Below are 17,091 nucleotides of genomic sequence, written 5' to 3'. Positions count from 1 at the left end.
GCGGGTGCCGGCTTTGGCTGGGATTCCTGCTGTTAGAAGTGGGCGTGTTGGCGGCTGCGGGTGCACGAAGCACCCAGGGCCCCTTCCCCGTGGAACTTGGACAGCAATGAGAGGATGCAGAACCGCAGTGCCCTCGGGCTGGACGAGAGGGAGGTAGCAGGGGCCAGTCTTGGCCCTCACAGGGAAGGCTCTGCTGGGGACCTCCGCATGTCACATCAGAGTGCCTGGGTTTGCAGTTGATGGCTCTCTGGGAGGCCAGCAGGTGGTGGCTCAAGTGCTCGGGTCGCTGCCACTCACGTGGGAGACCCAGACTGAGTTAGACCCAGCCCAGCCCTGGCTGCTGTGGAAGTTTGGGGAGGGAACCAGCTGGTGGTGTTTTCCTTCCTTTTTGTCTTCCTGCCTCTCCGATATAGTAAGTAAACAATAATTTTTAAAAAGTGAGATGAACTGTGGTAGGCAGCACCCAACACTTGGCACAGTCAACCTCAGGCGTGAGTGGGGGCAGGGGTTAAAAGGAAACTACAGTGTGTGTGATACTCCAGCCTTTCTCAGGTGAGCCCTTAGTAGTCCTCCGTGGCAACTGACCACGGCCCAAGTGTCACAGTGTGACCACGGTCACAGTGTGGCCTGCTTCACAGAGGGGTTGAGGCTGTGCTCCGTGTTGGCTGCTCTGTGACTGTTGTCTGTGTTGGCAGAGTGGCCCTGACCTGACGAGGGATGCAGAGCTTCCTGACGCTGCTGAGGGAGCATGGGGGTGCCTGCCCGCCCCCAGCAGAGCTGGTCACCCTTACAGGCAGGCTGTGCCGTGACCTCCAGGACGACCTTGCCCAGGTGCAGCCTTTGGTTGCTGCCATTCTGGACAGCCAACTCCGCCTGCACCTCCTGGACAATGCAGACGTGGCCCTGGTGTGTGCCCGTGTCCTGGCCCAGCAGGAGCAGCAGCAGGCGGCCTGCCGGCTTCTGGAGGTAGGAGTGGGCTGTGGGGTTGCAGAGAGGTGTGGGGACTCCTCCTGAGCAACCCTCCGCTCCCAACATGACTGAAGTGCCCAGGAGTTAGCAAGGAGCTGCTGGCCCCAGGCTCACACACCAGCCCCTCTGGCATGCCTGGGAGAGGTATTTTATAAGCTTGGTCCAAACCATTCTGACTTGACCAGGTTACACATGGTTTGGCAGTCTGAGTTAAAACTACCCACTCACCACGTCTGTATTTGAGTGGTGATTTTGTGCCAAGCGTGGTGCCTACTAGTGAATACAGCGAGTGGAGTAAAACTTGAATCTGGCTTTGGAGAGCTGAAATCTGATCAGATGGTCAGACAGACCCAGGAGCTCAGTCCCCAGCCATGGGTCCACAGTGGAGAACTCTGAAAGTGAGAAGCGTCTGTGGCTCATCTGGTGGCAACTTGAACCTCCACTCATTTGGCATCAAAATCTGACCTGCGTTGCTAGGAAGCGCTTTATGATCTTCACCCACCTTGGTGACTGCTTGCACCTTTTGCTGCCTAAATAATGCTGTGTTTGTGCAGAGGGTGCTGGCCCAGGCTGCCCTGGGAAGCTGCATGCTCCCTAGTGTATGCCTGTGTTACGTTCTGAACTCTGGGAAGTGCTTGATTCCAAAGAACATCTGGCCCAGGGGTTTGAGTTCACCTTCAGGGTACCCAGTTCCTTCTGATGGTCCTTATCCACTGTCCCCGCTCCTCAGAGCTATCATGGAGTCTTCCTGCTGTCTCAATCTGTTATGTGCTTGGCAGCCAGAGTGACAGATGAAACCTTGGTGTGCACCCGGGCAGCAGCCCGCAGAGCCCGTCTGCCCCTCACACCCGGGCAGCAGCCCGCAGAGCCCGTCTGCCCCTCACACCCGGGCAGCAGCCCGCAGAGCCCGTCTGCCCCTCACACCCGGGCAGCAGCCCGCAGAGCCCGTCTGCCCCTCACACCCAGGTAGCAGCTCACAGAGCCTGTCAGCTCTCCAGGCTCCTGTCCACCTGCCCCTCCTCAGCTTCCTCTAAAGCAGTGTTGTTGGCTTCCTTGTTAACCCTAAAACTCCAGAGATTTCTCTGTCTCAGGACCTTTGAATGTGTCATTGCCTCTGCAGGAGGCTGGAGCCTTGCTCTGTGCGGTCGAAGCCCTCTTAACCTTTTGGTTTCTGCTTTAAATTTCAGCCACCAGCTAGTGCCCCTTTTATTTTCCTGTTTAGCCCCTCATTCCTTCTCCTCCTAACCAGGGGTCCACCCCTTTTGCTGTGTGGGCAAAGGAAAACCACTGGACTTCCCCTTACCTTGTACTCCTTACCTGCAGCTCACTGCTGTGGGCATCTGCTGTCTCTCGGTGGGGGTGGGGGTGGTTTGAAGAACTCAAAAGTTGGGGTGGGGGAGGGGAAGCTGGCCCATTTGAGTCTAGACTGCCCAACTGCCACAGCCTGTGAGGTGACCTGGATGGCCCAGGGTCCCACTGCAGGTCCTGGTGGGGATGGAACACTGGTGGTCTGGCTCAGGTGCTGCTGCTCGGCCGCAGCAAGCTTTCTAGTCAGTGGATCGAAACCCAGACCCCTGTTCTTCCAGCAGACATCATGCCTTCCCAAGATCTGGTTGGTTTGGGTGGCAGACACAGGTTCCCACAGAGCCCCGGGGGTGGCCGTGGGTGGCCAGAGCTCAGCAGGCTCTTCTTGACAGGGTTGCCGTGTGCCAGGAGGCAGCCACGAGCTGGTGCGGCTCTGGAACGACATCCACTACGGTCTGGCCATGCGGAAGCTGGGCGTGGCTGCGCTGACCCCGGTGCAGAAGTTCCGCTGCAGGAAGAGGTACCCGCGGGCTTCACCTGTGGTGCTTCCAGGGGCTCCTGAGGGATTAGGTACATGGGCCGACGCCGGAGGGGCTGAGGTGGGATGGGCAGGGAGAAAAGGGCAGGAAGGCAGCCAAAGCAGTAACAGGCGCAGCGCATTGTGCTTAATGACTTGAAAGTCTTTTTTAAAGGTTTATCTTTCTTGTTTGAAAGGCAGAGTTGGGGCTGGCACTGTGGCGCAGCGGGCTAACTCCCTGGCCTGAAGCGCTGGCATCCCATATGGGCGCCGGTTCAAGTCCCGGCTGCTCCACTTCCAATTCAGCTCTCTGCTGTGGCCTGGGAAATCAGTAGAACATGGCTCAAGTCCCTGGGCCCCTGCACCCATGTGGAAGACCCAGAAGAAGCTCCTGGCTTCAGATAGGTGCAGCTCCAGCCATTGCGGCCAACTGGGGAGTGAACCATTGGATGGAAGACCTCTCTCTCTCTCTGCCTCTCCTCTCTTTGTGTAACTCTGACTTTCAAATAAATATATAAATAAATAAAGGGCAGAGTTACAGAGAGGCAGAGAGAGAAGGAGAGGTCTTCCATACGCTGGTTCATTCCCCAAATGGCCACAACAGCAGGAGCTGAGCCGATCCAGAGCTAGGAGCTTCCTCTGGGTCTCCCACATGGGTGCAGGGGCCCAAGGACTTGAGCCGTCTTCTACTGCTTTCCCAGGGCATAGCAAAGAGCTGGATCAGAAGTGGAGCAGCCGGGACTCCAACTGGCGCCCATATGGGATGCCAGCACTGCAGGCAGTGACTTTACCTGCTTTGCCACAGTGCTGGCCCCTTAAAAGTGTCTTGCCCTTGCTGTGTGCCTGTCACTGAGCCCCCTCAGTCAGGTGGGGTTGGAAACACGTGTCCATTTGATAGAGGGTGGCATCCTGACCCTCTCCTCCACCTCCTCCTCACACCCCAAACCTGGGCCTGGCTGGGCCAGGGAGCCTGTGGGCAAGGACAGTGGACATGCAGGGGCAGGTGGGACTACTGGACACGTGTGCTTCAGGTCCCGAATCCCTACGTCTAGGCTGAGGTGGCACTTTAAAGAGATACAGGTTTTAGAAGGAGTCATGCAAAGTGCGCATGTGGGCACACGATGGGCAATAAGTATATGTAATTGTCATTGTCACCATTGTCAGCACCAAATAAATGTTCTTACTAGCGACTGTTATAATTATTGCCACTGACACCACTGAGGGACCAGAGAACTGAGGCGTGGAAAGGTTAAGTCATTGGCCTAAGATTTCACAGGAGAGAGATGCAAGGCCAGGATCCCAGCCAGACATGGAGACTTTAGCGTCTTTATCCTTCGTCATGCGTGTGGAGCCAGGCAAGGGCCGCAGGCCTTGTTCTGAGCTCCCTGCAAACCAAGTAATGAGAGCTTCTGAGCCCCAGGAGTGGCCAGTGGAGGAAGACGAGATGGATTCTTTTTGTACCACAGAGATGCAGAGCATGGTGCTTGCTACCTGGAAAGGGGGTATGAGACAAGTCCTTAGGAGGCCGGAAGCTGGCCAGCTTTGGGGTCTCTGGGGCTGCTGACAGCCTGCCAGAGCAGGCTCAGCACAGGCAGTTACCTGGGGACCCGCATGGATGGTGGATCCTGTCCAGCTGGTCGGGAGGCAGCTCCCGCATTCTGGGTGCTGGGAAGTGCTGGGATGCCTAGGCTTTGCATCCTGGAGCTCGCACTGAGATGTGAGCACGGATGACAGACAAGAAAACAAAGTGGGTCCCATCATCGGGGTGAGAGGCGCTGTGCAGAGAGCATGCTCAGAAGGGGACTCCCATGTGGTGGGTCTTTGCCCTGGGGAGGGGGCTGTTGCAGACAGACCTGTCCTAGCCTTGGAAGAGGGTTCTGACCCTGGGGGAGGTGGTGGCCTTGTGAAGTGTTTCTGGCAGAGGGAGCCAGAGTTCAAAGGCCTGGGCTCAGGAGGCGTTCATGCCCTGGGGGGAAAGGGCATGTGGAAATGGTCTTAGCCTGTGGCCACAGGAAAAAGCGGCTGGATTTTCCCACCCAGCCCTAGAGGACCCCCAGCAGGCTGGCTGCCTGAGCAGCTCAGAGCCCTGGGCTGTGTTCTGACGGCGCCATCGGGAGGGTTAGGGTTAGTGGTGACATCTCAGTTACAGCAAACCAGAGGCAGGAAGTTCTTGGGGGATCAGGGTGTGGCCCAGGACCCACACTGTGGCTCGAGAATGTGTAGACTTGTGTTCAAGTGGAGACAGAGCCGGGGCGGTGGGGTCTGCTGCCAGGGAGCAGCTACTGCTGGAGGTGCAGTAGAGAACAGAGCCGACTCCAGGGCTCTCGGCCTGAATGGGCACCCCCGGGCCAGGGTGGTTTCTCCTTTAAGATGCACAGGGGCTGGGAGGGGGAGGTTTAGAGAGGACGTTCCACTTTGGATGTGTGAGGTGCCAGATGCATTGTGGGTGTCAGTGCAGGCATTGGGAGACGAGAGCTTCAGCTGGAAGGTGGTATTTGTTCTTAGTGGGAGAAGCGCGAGTCCACAGCGGTAGGCAGAGTGGCGTGACGGCTGAACACCTCCCTTGTCCAGCTGCGGTGGTGGAGAACCCATCGGTTGTTGTGGTACTGGAGACGCCCTGAGGCGCAGAGAGAGGGAGGTGTCCCCCCGGGTCAGGACCCACACCTCTAGCTTTGCAGCCTAGAGAAGGGGGCAGCGAGATGAGAGGAAGTCCAGGCGAGAGCAGGGCTGAGGAGTGACTCCTGGGCTTGAGGTGCCGGCTCAGGGCCCTTCCATGGAGCGGAGAGGAAGTGGCCGCAGTGGCGCTAGACCCATCGTGGAAGAGTTGCTGGCGTACACGGGGTAGCAACTGCAGGGGAGACGTGCAGGAGGCTTAGCAGCTCATGAAGTGACTGCCCAGGAGGAACAAGTTTAGGAGCAGAAGAGGTGGGAGCCCGAGTCAGGCATGGCTGGGCTCCTCCAAAGGAGCTGGCGCCTCCACTCTCCCGGGGTCCCTGCGGGTGTGGGGCGTGCAGTGGGCCGGCAGGCGGGGGAGGGCACACCCGACAGTCTTGGTGGGGGGGCTGCTGGAGGGGAGGAGGCAGGGGCAGGGGGCGGAGCCACGCAGGGAGCTAGGCTGGAGGGCAGAGTGTGCGGCCTCACCCGGAAACAGGACGGGGTGGGGGAACACTGCGTGGAAATTTCACCCAGGGTGGGCACAGGTCCTGGGAGCTCTGCGGATGCGTGCGCGGGAGGGGGCCTCCTGGAGGGGGCTGCTCCCTGCTGCCTGCAGGACTGCAGGGCGCACAGGGGTCGCCCCAAGCCGAGGCGGCCCTCGCCCAGGACGGGCCGCGGGATGTAGACGCCTCGGGCGTCGGTCCAGGCTCTAAGCGGAGCGCGGGTGTGAAGGTCCCGTTTCCCCTGTCCTCGTCCAGGAACCCCCCGCCGCCCTGCCTCTGCCCCGACGGCCTGAAGAGCCGAAACTTCCCCAGCGCGGTCCGCCGGAGGCTCCGGGACTTTGCCTCGGGCGTGAGCAGCCACCCCAGCAAGGCCGAGCGAGTAAGAACCACCTGGCTCCCTCATCGCCCCGGGGGACCGTGGCCAGTCGGGCGCTCCAGGGCCCCGTCAGGCGCCCGGCCTGGGCCGGGAGGATGGAGGGGATGGGCGCGCAATGTCTGGGCCGCTCGTGGAGCCTGGGGTGTCTCCCTCCGCGGTCACCCTGCAGTCCTGGGCGTGCTCCTGCGAGCCTTCCCAGCTCACTGGCCGGCTCTCCGCCTCCCGGGGTTCTGAGCTCTGGCCCTTGGGGGTCATAAGGTGGTTTCGGGCTGTGCTCAGGGGTCCTGATACCACAGACCCAGCCCCTCCGGAGTTCAGGGTGTTCCCAGTCTGCCCTTTGGTCCGCTCAGGGTCGCCTGTGGTGCGCAGACCCCTGGCCGGGAGTGGGGCTCAGCCTGGGGTGTCTGCCACCATCGGAGAGGTTGGGCTGGACTCTGAACCCCCTTCCTTGGTGGACGCTGGACGCGAGCTTTTGGACCTGGACCCACGTGTGGGCAGCATGGCCCAGGGGTTGGAGACAAAGCTAATTGTGTTTGGGGGCAGGAGAGTTTGGCTTTGGAGACGAGCCTGACTACAGAGCAGATCTACAACTGGTTTGCTAATTACCGGCGGCGCCAGAGGACCCTTCAGCAGCGCCTGGAGCCAGCCCAGCAGGTGGCCGCGGAGGATCCCAGGGCAAAGGAGAGGCATCTGGACCTTCGGTCCTCTGGGTTCCTGCGCAGGCCTCAGTGGTCAGGTGGGTGAACCCGGGGCCCCAGCGTCCTTGTGACTGGAGACCGATTTCTGATGCGCGCTCTCACTGGGTCCCTTGTCTGGGGCCTGGCCAGTACAGGGTCACTGTGGTTACAGGTACAGCCTCCGCCCAAGTTCAGCCTCACCTTGCGGGCACTAAGATCCTGAAGGCGGAGTCAGTCTGTGCTCAGGATTGGCCTGTAGGTGCCCTACTGCAGTGGCCAGGACCTAGGAGTCCTGCTGGAGACGGGCATCTGTGCGGCCAGAGGGAAGGGATCAGGTGAGATTCGGGACATCAGTCCAGCTCCAGGATGTGGAGAAGAGTTCAGAAGTGGCCGTGATTCAGACCAAGGACAGAGCAGGAGACGGAACTTTGGGATGCCCCAGTGGCAACAGCTTTCCCAGCCAGCAGGCCTGCTCTTACCTGCCGGGAGGGAGGCTGAGACTCGCCGCTCTCATCTCCCCTCCCGTCTGGTCTGTTTTCAGCAGCACGTGGGGAGACTGGGCACCAGCAGTCCCCAGAGACCATCCAAAGACCCTGGGAGGCCCTGGCCCTGGTCACGGACATTCCTGGAGATGGGGTGATCTCAAAGCCTCTGGCTGCCAGGTACTGTCACCCTTGTGGGCCGTGGGACCATCTCCCCTGTTCAGTCTGCCTCATCAGCTGAAGACCCGGGTGTGGAGTGGGCGTGGGTTTGCTGGGGCTCCAGGTCAGTGACTGCTGATGTTCCGAAGGAAGGGGAAGCCGCCAGCAAGGAGCCCACATCAGGGACAGAATCGGGGCAGCTCCTGACCGAGTCTTGTGCCCCCAAGCAGGAAGCCTGGCCTGAGCTCATGTGTATTTTTAGAAGGGAGGAGGTTGACTTGGAGGGAAAACATGCAGCTCTACCAAACCCAGCTGTCATCGTGGTTTGTAAATGTGTTGTATTTTGTCTGTTCTGCACTGTGTTAGCATGTTCCGCTGTGCAGGTGCCCTGTGAGCGCTGTCTGTGATGAGGCAGGAGCCTGGGTTAAGTGTTGTAGGAGTTGAGAGATGGAAGGTGAAGACAAGGTGCAGGCTTTTTTGAACCTGAGATAATAAATTGAGTGATGGTCACACAGACCATAAGTATAACCAGTTTATTATAGGAAAGGAAAGCACACTTTTTAATAAGATTTATTCATTTGAAGGACAGTTACAGGGAGAGAGGGAGGTTAGTTTTCCATCCACTGGCTCATTCCCCAAATGACCACAGTGGTGAGAATTGGGCCAGGCCAAAGCCAGGGAAGCAGGAGCTCCATCCGGGGGCCCAAGCACTTGGGCCATCCTCCACTTCCTTTCCAAGTGCATCAGCAGGGAGCTGGATCAGAAATGGAGCAGTCGGGACTGGGACCATTGCTCCAATCTGGGTGCTGAGAGTTACAGGCCACAGCTTAACCCGCTGCACCACAACACCAGCGCTGAGAAGGTGCACTTCTGAGAGAGTAGATGTAAAATAAAATAGTGCTATTGTGGAGGTCAGGGAGGGGCTTACTAAAGCCCACGTGACACGGTGAGCATGCCTGGGATATTAGTGCTTTTTTTAAAATCAACTTCTGCCTCATATTCCTTTAAAAATCAGCCATCATTCATTCATCCAAGGATTAGGCTCTTGCTAATCATTTTAGTGCTGCAACACTTGATTGAAGCTCACTGTAAATAAACTAGCGCACTTCATGTTTGTTCTGTATTAAGTGTGTCTAGAACCCAGGTCTGTGAGAACCCAGCCCTTGCTGTGGTAGCCACAGGGGAACAGTGGAGGCATGGTGATGGGTGCTGTGCTGGGTCCCACAGCCTCATGATTGAGCCAAGACAGGAGCCTGCAGTCTTGACCTTGGCTACAGTTTCCTCCCAAACCCCACTGCCCTTCCCTGAGGGAGCTTCTGTCCACCAGGGGACAGTGTGTGCTGTGTCTTCCAGGTCTCTGCAGGGTGGTGACATGCACCAGGAAGAGCCTGGCTGTGATCCTGTCTCCATCCCCACCATCTCCCCTGGCTCTGGTCTCTGCCCTTTGCCTACTGACAGCAACATGGTGGAGCCCTCTCTGGCTGCCCCCGAATCGTGGCTGATGTCCCTAGCGCTGACGTCCTCCAGGGAAGTTTCATTCCAGACTGGACAGCTGGTCCCAGGATACAGGCAGGACTTTGGGATGCACCCTACAGATGCTGCTCTGGCTGTGTCTGTCACTGCCCTAAGCGATCCCAGCCCTGCAGGTAGGTCTACTTTGAGCAGACTGTGAGTTTCTACAGCTGGTGATGCAACTACTGGGGTCTCATTTGAGGGGATGGAAATGTCAACGGGTAGAGCCATGATTTTCTGCTGGAATTTGTGGTGCAACCAGAACAGAGACTCTTCCTACAGACATCCTAGACTGTTTTCTTTTCTGAAAAAAGTGTGCACAAGACAGAAACAATAAAGTTTCCAGAATGGAAATGAACTGGTTGCCACTCTGCACTGCCCACTTCAGTCCACCTGACTTCCCTGGGGGCACCTGACACCTCTTAGCCTCCGCTTCCACCCTCAGCCTGTGATACAAGTATGGTTGGCTTAGTCTCTTAGTTACCGTCGTAGCTGTCGATACCTGAAAAGAATATCTGCTGGCCGGCGCCACGGCTCACTTGGCTAATCCTCTGCCTGTGGCGCCAGCACCCTGGGTTCTAGTCCCGGTTGGGGCGCCAGATTCTGTCCCGGTTGCTCCTCTTCCAGTCCAGCTCTCTGCTGTGGCCCGGGAAGGCAGTGGAGGATGGCCCAAGTGCTTGGGCCCTGCACCCGCATGGGAGACCAGGAGGAAGCACCTGGCTCCTATCTTTGGATCGGCCCAGTGTGCCGGCTGTAGCGGCCATTGGAGGGTGAACCAATGGAAAAGGAAGACCTTTCTGTCTCTCTAACTCTGCCTGTCAAAAAAGAAAAGAAAAAAGAAAAAAAAGAATATCTACTTAGATGCATATTTTTTGTTGGACGCAGCAGAATTTTGCGAGTTCCTACCTTGTGAGTCACTTTGCATTCACCTACATTTCTTAATATTCCGTGGGTACATCTTCTCAGTTTTAAGAGTATTGATTTGAAAGGCAGAGTGAAAGAGAGAGAGAGCGCTTCCATCCATTGTTTCACTCCCCAGATGGCCACAACAACCAGGTCTGGTAAGGCCAAGAACCAGGAACTCCATCCGTGTCTCCCACATGAGTGGCAGGCTGGGTGGTGATACGGGGACCATATTTCAGTGCCTTTCCAAGCTGAATCAGCAGCAGAGCAGTCAGAACTCAAACCGGCGCCCCAGTATGGGGTGCCAGCAGGCGTCACAGGTTGCACCTACTGAGCCACAACACTGGCCTCAGCTTCCTGGCTTCTTGAAGTTACTAATTGCTTTCGTTTTTTCTCACATCATCTGCTTTTGTGACAGAGATGCTGTGTTTCAAGCATCCCATTTCAAAACTTACTGCTGGGAGCCTTCTTTTTTCCTGTTCCTGGTCAGCTGAATTCTCTCCACAGGGCTGAGTTGGAACCATCATCCCCAGAGCTCCCTGGTTGCTCCAGTACCTCCTAAGTTGCAAGTCTGTCTGTTTTTTTGTTTGTTTGTTTGTTTTTTTTAAGATTCATTTATTATCTATTTAAAAGAGTTACAGGCAGAGAGAGAGGGAGACAGAGATCTTCCATCTGCTGACTCACTCCCCAAATGTTCACAGTGGCTAGGGCTGGGCTGAGCTTCATCCAGGTCTCTCACAGGTGCAGGGGCCCAAGCACTTGGGCTTTCCCAGAGCATTAGCAGGGAGCTGGATTGGAAATGGAGCAGCTGGGACCCAACCGTACCCACTGCTGCACAACACCTGTCCCCAAGCTGCAGGTTTTGTTCTCTCTCTTTTTTTTCTCAGCTCCCTTGTTAACTTTATAAGAATGGCTGCCTTCAGGAGACGTTTTCTGAGTCCCTGCTTGTTATAAAAATGCCTATAACATGCCTTCACAATTTATTAACAGTTTGGTTAATAATTCTGAGGTGAAATACTTTTTATTCTCAGAAATTTGAAGGTGTTATATCAATTTTTGCGGCATTCAGTGTTGTCCAATCAGATATTATTCTGCAGGTAACCGATTTTTTTCTTTTTTACATTCTTTTTTTCCCTTGCTGTTCTGAAACTTCGCACTGATGGCCCCAGGTATGGGTCTTTGTAGCTCTTCTTGCTGTGTAGCCTTTTAGCTTAAAGAAAAAGGTCAGGGCCGGCACTGTGGTGCAGTGGGTTAAAGCCCCAGCCTGCAGCACTGGCATCCCATATGGGTGCTGGTTCATGTCCTGGCTGCTCCACTTCTTATCCATCTCTCTACTATGACCTGGGAAAGCAGTGGAAGATGGCCCAAGTCCTTGGGCCCCTGTGCCCTCATGGGAGACCCGGAAGAAGCTCCTGGCTCCTGGCTTCAGATCAGCTCAGCTCTGTCCGTTGCGGCCATCTGAGGAGTGAACTATCGGATGGAAGACCTCTCTTTCTCTCTCTGGCTCTACTGCTCTCTGTAACTCTGTATTTCAAATAAATAAAAAAAGTGTTCTTTGTTTTTTGTTTTTGTTTTTTTTTGACAGGCAGATTGGATAGTGAGAGAGAGAGACAGAGAGAAAGGTCTTCCTTTTTGCCGTTGGTTCACCCTCCAATGGCCGCTGTGGCCGGCGCATCTCGCTGATCCGAAGCCAGGAGCCAGGCGCTTCTCCCGGTCTCCCATGCGGGTGCAGGGCCCAAGCACTTGGGCCATCCTCCACTGCCTTCCCGGGCCATAGCAGAGAGCTGGCCTGGAAGAGGGGCAACCGGGATAGAATTCGGCGCCCCGACCAGGACTAGAACCCGGTGTGCCGGCGCCGCAAGGCGGAGGATTAGCTTATTAAGCCACGGCGCTGGCCTAAAAAATGTTTTTTTTTTTTTTTAAAAGAAAAAGTTCTTCTTAAGCTCTGGACATTTTAAGTAATATTCTCTGCCCCACGCTCCAGTCCCTGTCAGGCACCGGTTGCTGTGCGACTACACTTACATCCTGATTGCAGAACTCCGGTGCTGTGTTGGTGACTTTTCAGTTCTCTGTCTCTTAGAGAAAATGTGACCCATCCCTCCACCATGCCTGAGCTGGAGTGTCCAGATCAGTGCTTAGACTTTGTCTCCTCTACCCAGAGTTTCCTTACAGCTTGGCATGGAAGAGCAAATATCAGGAAGTGGGAGTAGAGTCATACTCCAGATGGTCTGGATGGTCCCGGGCACACAGCCACCTTGGTGAAGGTGGTTGCTCTTGTGGACAGGAGGGAGAACAAAGGCAGCCTCACTTCAGGCCTGGTGTTCTCTGTCTTAAGCTGGGGCCACCTCCAAGCCACCTGATAGACTCATGGCAGAAAGGAATCTGTTTTCTCAGGCCTCTTCTCTCCTACATGGGTATCTACCCTCAACTGACCAATCCATCATAGCCATCTTTTGTGTGTGTGTGTGTTTGTTTTTTAAAAAGATTTATTTATTTGAGAGGCAGAATTACGGAGAGACAGAGAGAGAGGTCTTTTTTCTGCTGGTTCACTCCCCAGCAGTTATGATGGAGCCAAAGCCAGGAGCTCCATCTCAGTCTCCCACGTGGGTGCAGGGGCCCAAGGACTTGGGCCATCATCTACTGCTTTCCCAGGTACGTTAGCAGGGAGCTCGATCAGAAGTGGAGCATCTGGGACATAAACCGGTGCTCACATGGTATGGTGGCATCGCAGGCAGCAGCTTAGCCAGCTGTTCCACGACACCAGCCCCTTTCCTAGCTGTCTTGAAAAATGAAAGATACAAGATACTGTGAGATCGTCTCTGAAACATTTTAAGTAGTGGAGAAGCCAGGAGCAGGGCAAGGTTGTGACAGCCCCACACCTTGGGGAAACCACACTGAGACCTAAGGTAACCGGTGGAAAACAAGCTTGGAAGGGCTGATGGCTGAGCGTTTCATGAACCAGTGTGAGAGGAGACAGTGAAAAGGAGCCCTGAGCAGACCCCGGGGCTCAGAGATCTGGGATGAGAAAGTACAATGTGCAGCCAGCAGAACTCAGCTGTGTTTTGCTCTCCGGAAGGCTAATGAGACTGTTAAGATCATGGCTGTAATGTGCTTCCTTGGGGAAGCTGAGGCTCGGGGACAGTGGCCTGATTGATGCAGCACAGCTGTGTCTTGCTGCCTACTTCAAGGTCTTGGTGGTCCTCCGTGTGGGCTGTACTCCCACTACCAGTGTGCTGTGGAACTTGTTTGCTTGCAGGATTTGCTGACCCATCCAGTGGTCATCTCCAGAGTGTGTACCTGGAGGAGGGCCCAGGCCCAGGCAGTGGACGGGCAATGCAGGTGGGCGGTTTCCTGGTGACACAGTCCCTGCTGCAGGCTCCTGAATTCAGCCTCCCCCAGAGGTAAGCTCCATAGAGTCCCGGGTTGAGACGATGCTTTCGGTGTGTAGAGGGGTAGAGCCTGGCCTGTAGGTGCACTGCCTTAGACTGTGCCAGTGGGGTCCTCTTCTACAGTGCCCCCAGCCCGCATCTACCACAAACAGGGTCCTGCAAAAAACAGGACTGAGAACATCCGAGCAGGGTGGACATTGTGAAATTTGCACAGTGCTCTTGGCTCACCCCTTCCCTGAGTCCCAGCAGCCTCTTTCTGTTGTTTTCTTTTCCCTAAGCAAAGACTGTCAGTTTCCAAGCAGGCACAAGATCCCGATTTCATTTTCTAAATTGTCATTTTAAAGGGACCTGGCGGCGGGGATGGGGGGGAGAGGGTGGCATGTTGGACAACCCAGGTGGGAGTTTGCTGTTGGTGGCATCAGTGCTGTGGCCTGATGGGAATGCAGAGAACAAGGTACCAGGGCCAGGACAGGGGCCAGGAGACACAGATGGGAAGATGGAGGACAGTGACAGGGATCTGGGGTCTCTGGTGGAGGGAGCACCGCTGCCCTCCCCATTCCAGGGGGTGTCAGCCACCAGGACAGGTCCTCAGGGTACAGGTTCTCTAATCTCAGAGACGAAGGCCAAGTTGGCTCACAACAGGCGACCAGTGGACTCACTTTCCCACTCACGGTTGGGAGCTGAGTTGTGGCAAATGTTGCCACCGCCACATGTTCCTCTTGGCTCATGTCTGCATGGCCACTGTGACCCTTCCTCTTGCTCCTCTGACCCCTTGCTCCTTCCTGATCGCCCTTGCTCTCATCTGAGGACCTTCACTCCTCCCCTGAGATGTGCTTGACACCTGTGTAGATGCAACGATGCAGTTTTCCCAGTGTGACCTCCGTGTCCACCACAAAGCCACAGCACTGATGAAGACCGGAACTCTTGCCTTTCTCGTGCTGTCCCTGGACCACAGGTCTGTTTCCTTCAGTGAAGAGTAGGCTTGTTTTGAAGACTTTTAGGTAAATACAAACATACAGACACACAGCTTTCTCGCTTATTTGGGTTTGGCCTGGCTCACTGAATGTAACTAACTTGAGATTCACCCTGTTGTCCGGGGCACCAACAGTCCATCCCTTTCTGCTGCTGAGCCCTGCGCCGTGGCACGGGTGAGCCTGTTTCTTGGATCGATTTTCCTGCTCTGAACAGACCTGTGCCAGTTACTGTGTGTTGGCTTTTATTTCTCCAGGAGTTCCTGGGTCTGTGATGGCTGGGTCCCGTGCTAGGCGTGTGTTGTCGCACGTGGGAGTGCCAGTTCATTCCCTGCTCAGCTCACGTGGTTGGAACCACTGCCTGTCGTCCTGAACGGCTGTGCCGGTTGCTTGCCCAGATCACCCTGTAGGCGTGTGTTGCATATTTAAGATCCTTGACCATTGTGCCGGGTGACTGCACCTGTCCCTTCCTGCCCTTCCTCCTGCTCTCTTGGCTCCTTCACGTCCCAGGTCTGCTCCTGTTCCACCTGTTCTTGTGCTCCCCGGCTCCGTCTGCAGGAGCCTGTTCTGACACCCCTTGGGACCCACTGAGCGACCCTGTTTGATGGGAATCACGTTCTCTCAACACTCCACAGACAAGAGGGCCAGTGGGAAGAGTGTCAGTTTGTGATCGGTATATCCAACACCTAGGACAGCTCTTGAAGGGGAGAAGGCACAGCTGGGTAGATTTTTCTCACTTGTGCCCTTGAGACAGAACCTTTCCTTACACTGCCTGTTCCAGCCCTCCAGAGCTGCTGCCGGCCTCGTCCACCTCCCTCGACCCTGGGTCTGCCATGGAGCTGAGTCAGCACCTGCCCTCTAGCCAGGTGAGGCCATCTTCCGAGTACCTGGTGATTGCTTCTGAACTCTGGATCTGCATCTCATGGCTAACAAGAGCTCAGCTAGGGCTGTTGGTGGGAATTACCAGTGGGCAAAGATGACTCGTGGCTGGTAGTGGACCAGGAGCTGGGGTGTGGCATGGCCATGGGCGGGGTTCCCTCTTGAGTTCATCCTGCGGCTCTGCACAGTGTCAGGGAGTGCCAGGAGGGAAGCACGTGTCAGAGTCTGGCAGAGGCAGTCTCACTGTGTAACTTTCTGTTGGTTTTTCCAGGTGCAGTGGTCCAGTGGCCAGGCTTCCTGCGATGCCTTCTGGGGAGCCAGGATGCTCCTGGAGTTCTCAGGAGGCAGCCTGGGATGAGCTGTCCCTCGGGAGCCAGGCCAGCACCCCAGGAGGATTCGGTGTGGGGTGTCTGGCTGCTCAAGACCACCAGCTGCCAAGCTTTGTGTTGGATAAAATTCTCAGGTCCCCAGAGGTCCCTGAGTGGCTCTGCTGAGAAGCGCTGAGAGCCTCTTAGCCTACAGCCATATTTGGACAGTTTAGTTGGCAACTCCCTGTATTGTGGAATGCATCTGAGAAATGTTCGTGTGTTCAGACGTCAGAGGCAGATCTGTTCCACTCAGGCAGGGATGGATCAGAGTCGAGGTCCCCCTGAGTTTGCAGAGAGAGGAGGGTGGTCCACGGCTACTGCCTGCACAAGGCCACACTTCCCTGTGCAATCCACTTGGAGAGGGAGGCCTGGGAGGTGAGTGTGCTGGCATTTCTGTTGGTGGGCTTCTCCTTGAGTGCTGAGACAGACATGGTTGGCATTGCCCTGCTGGGCACAGTAGAGTGGTTTTCCCTTCAGGTTGTAATGCATTGTGTTTGTTTAACAAATGTTGTGTTCAACCAAATTAAAGTTTAATCTTTTGAACTGCCCGTTTTCACCAAAACTCTGCATCCTGACAGGTGTGTGTGTAGAGGTGTAGCAATTAACACCAGTCTTTCGTACCTGGCTGACATTTCATGGTGGGTTCCTATTACCTGATGTCTCATTATCTGACTGATGGACATATGGGTTGCTTCCAGTGTCTCTTATAAGGAGCTTAGGGTGGGTATCTCCTCCTCTGCGCTTTGCTCCTGGTATGCTTATTGCTCAGTAAATTCCTGGAAGCGGAATTTCTGAGTGATCCTGGGAACCCCAGGTGTGGATGTTGGCTGGGCTGGGCTCATCTGCCTGTGTGCCCATATCAGAGGGGAGCTGTGTTTGGCTGGGCTGAGATTTAGACCCTGGCCTTCCTCTCAGAAGCTCCCAAGCTGATCTGTGAGAAAGACGAGGCACAGAGACCTCCCTGTGAGTCCGTGCGTGTGAGAATGAGGAGCCACAGGCTGGGAGCCCCAAGGGTAGAGGGTCAGGAAGCAGGAAAAACTTGACTGAGATTGGAACAGGGCGTGTGGGACATGGAGAAGGAATGGAGCAGCAAAGACAAGAACAGGAGCCTTGGGGTGTTCCGCCCAGAAGCCATCACATTGCTCCCCTGTGACCCAGCGTGACCTGGCCGTCCTCAGGCCTGGAGGAGATGCTGGCACATCCTCCCAGGACGTTGAGCTCAGAGGAGATTCGGCCGCACAGTGTGGGGTCGGGGACAGCCATTTGCCTCCTGTTGCAGGAGTGGCAGGCCCCCCACGAGTCCCATGAGGCTGGGTCCCCTGAGCTGAGCAGCACCAGTGGCTGCTGTGCTTTGGAGAATGTTGAGTTTGGTGGGGAGGAGGGAGAGGTGTTCTCTGAGCCCATTCTGGCCTGAGTGAGAGCAAGG

General features: G+C 55.8%; 1 protein-coding gene across 2 annotated transcripts; it reads left to right on the top strand.

Annotated features, from left to right (window-relative positions):
* The first annotated feature begins 717 nt into the window (after positions 1–717).
* On the top strand, positions 718–15,730 carry ANHX (anomalous homeobox). Of its 2 annotated transcripts, XM_062182643.1 has the most exons (9): positions 718–966; positions 2,667–2,794; positions 6,205–6,328; positions 6,869–7,061; positions 7,544–7,664; positions 8,997–9,289; positions 13,315–13,459; positions 15,200–15,284; positions 15,569–15,730. In XM_062182643.1, exons 1-9 carry the CDS (start codon positions 718–720, stop codon positions 15,653–15,655), a joined length of 1,425 nt encoding a protein of 474 aa, XP_062038627.1. In that variant the 3' UTR covers positions 15,656–15,730. The 2 variants fall into 2 exon arrangements, with proteins under 2 accessions (XP_062038627.1, XP_062038628.1); XM_062182644.1 differs by lacking the exon at positions 8,997–9,289 and having other exon boundaries at positions 13,334–13,459.
* The last annotated feature ends 1,361 nt before the right edge of the window (positions 15,731–17,091 follow it).

This window comes from Lepus europaeus, chromosome 23, assembly GCF_033115175.1.
Source record: "Lepus europaeus isolate LE1 chromosome 23, mLepTim1.pri, whole genome shotgun sequence".
NCBI lineage: Eukaryota > Metazoa > Chordata > Mammalia > Lagomorpha > Leporidae > Lepus > Lepus europaeus.
Note: the sequence above shows the minus strand (reverse complement) of the source record. Positions and strands in the feature narration are given on the sequence as shown.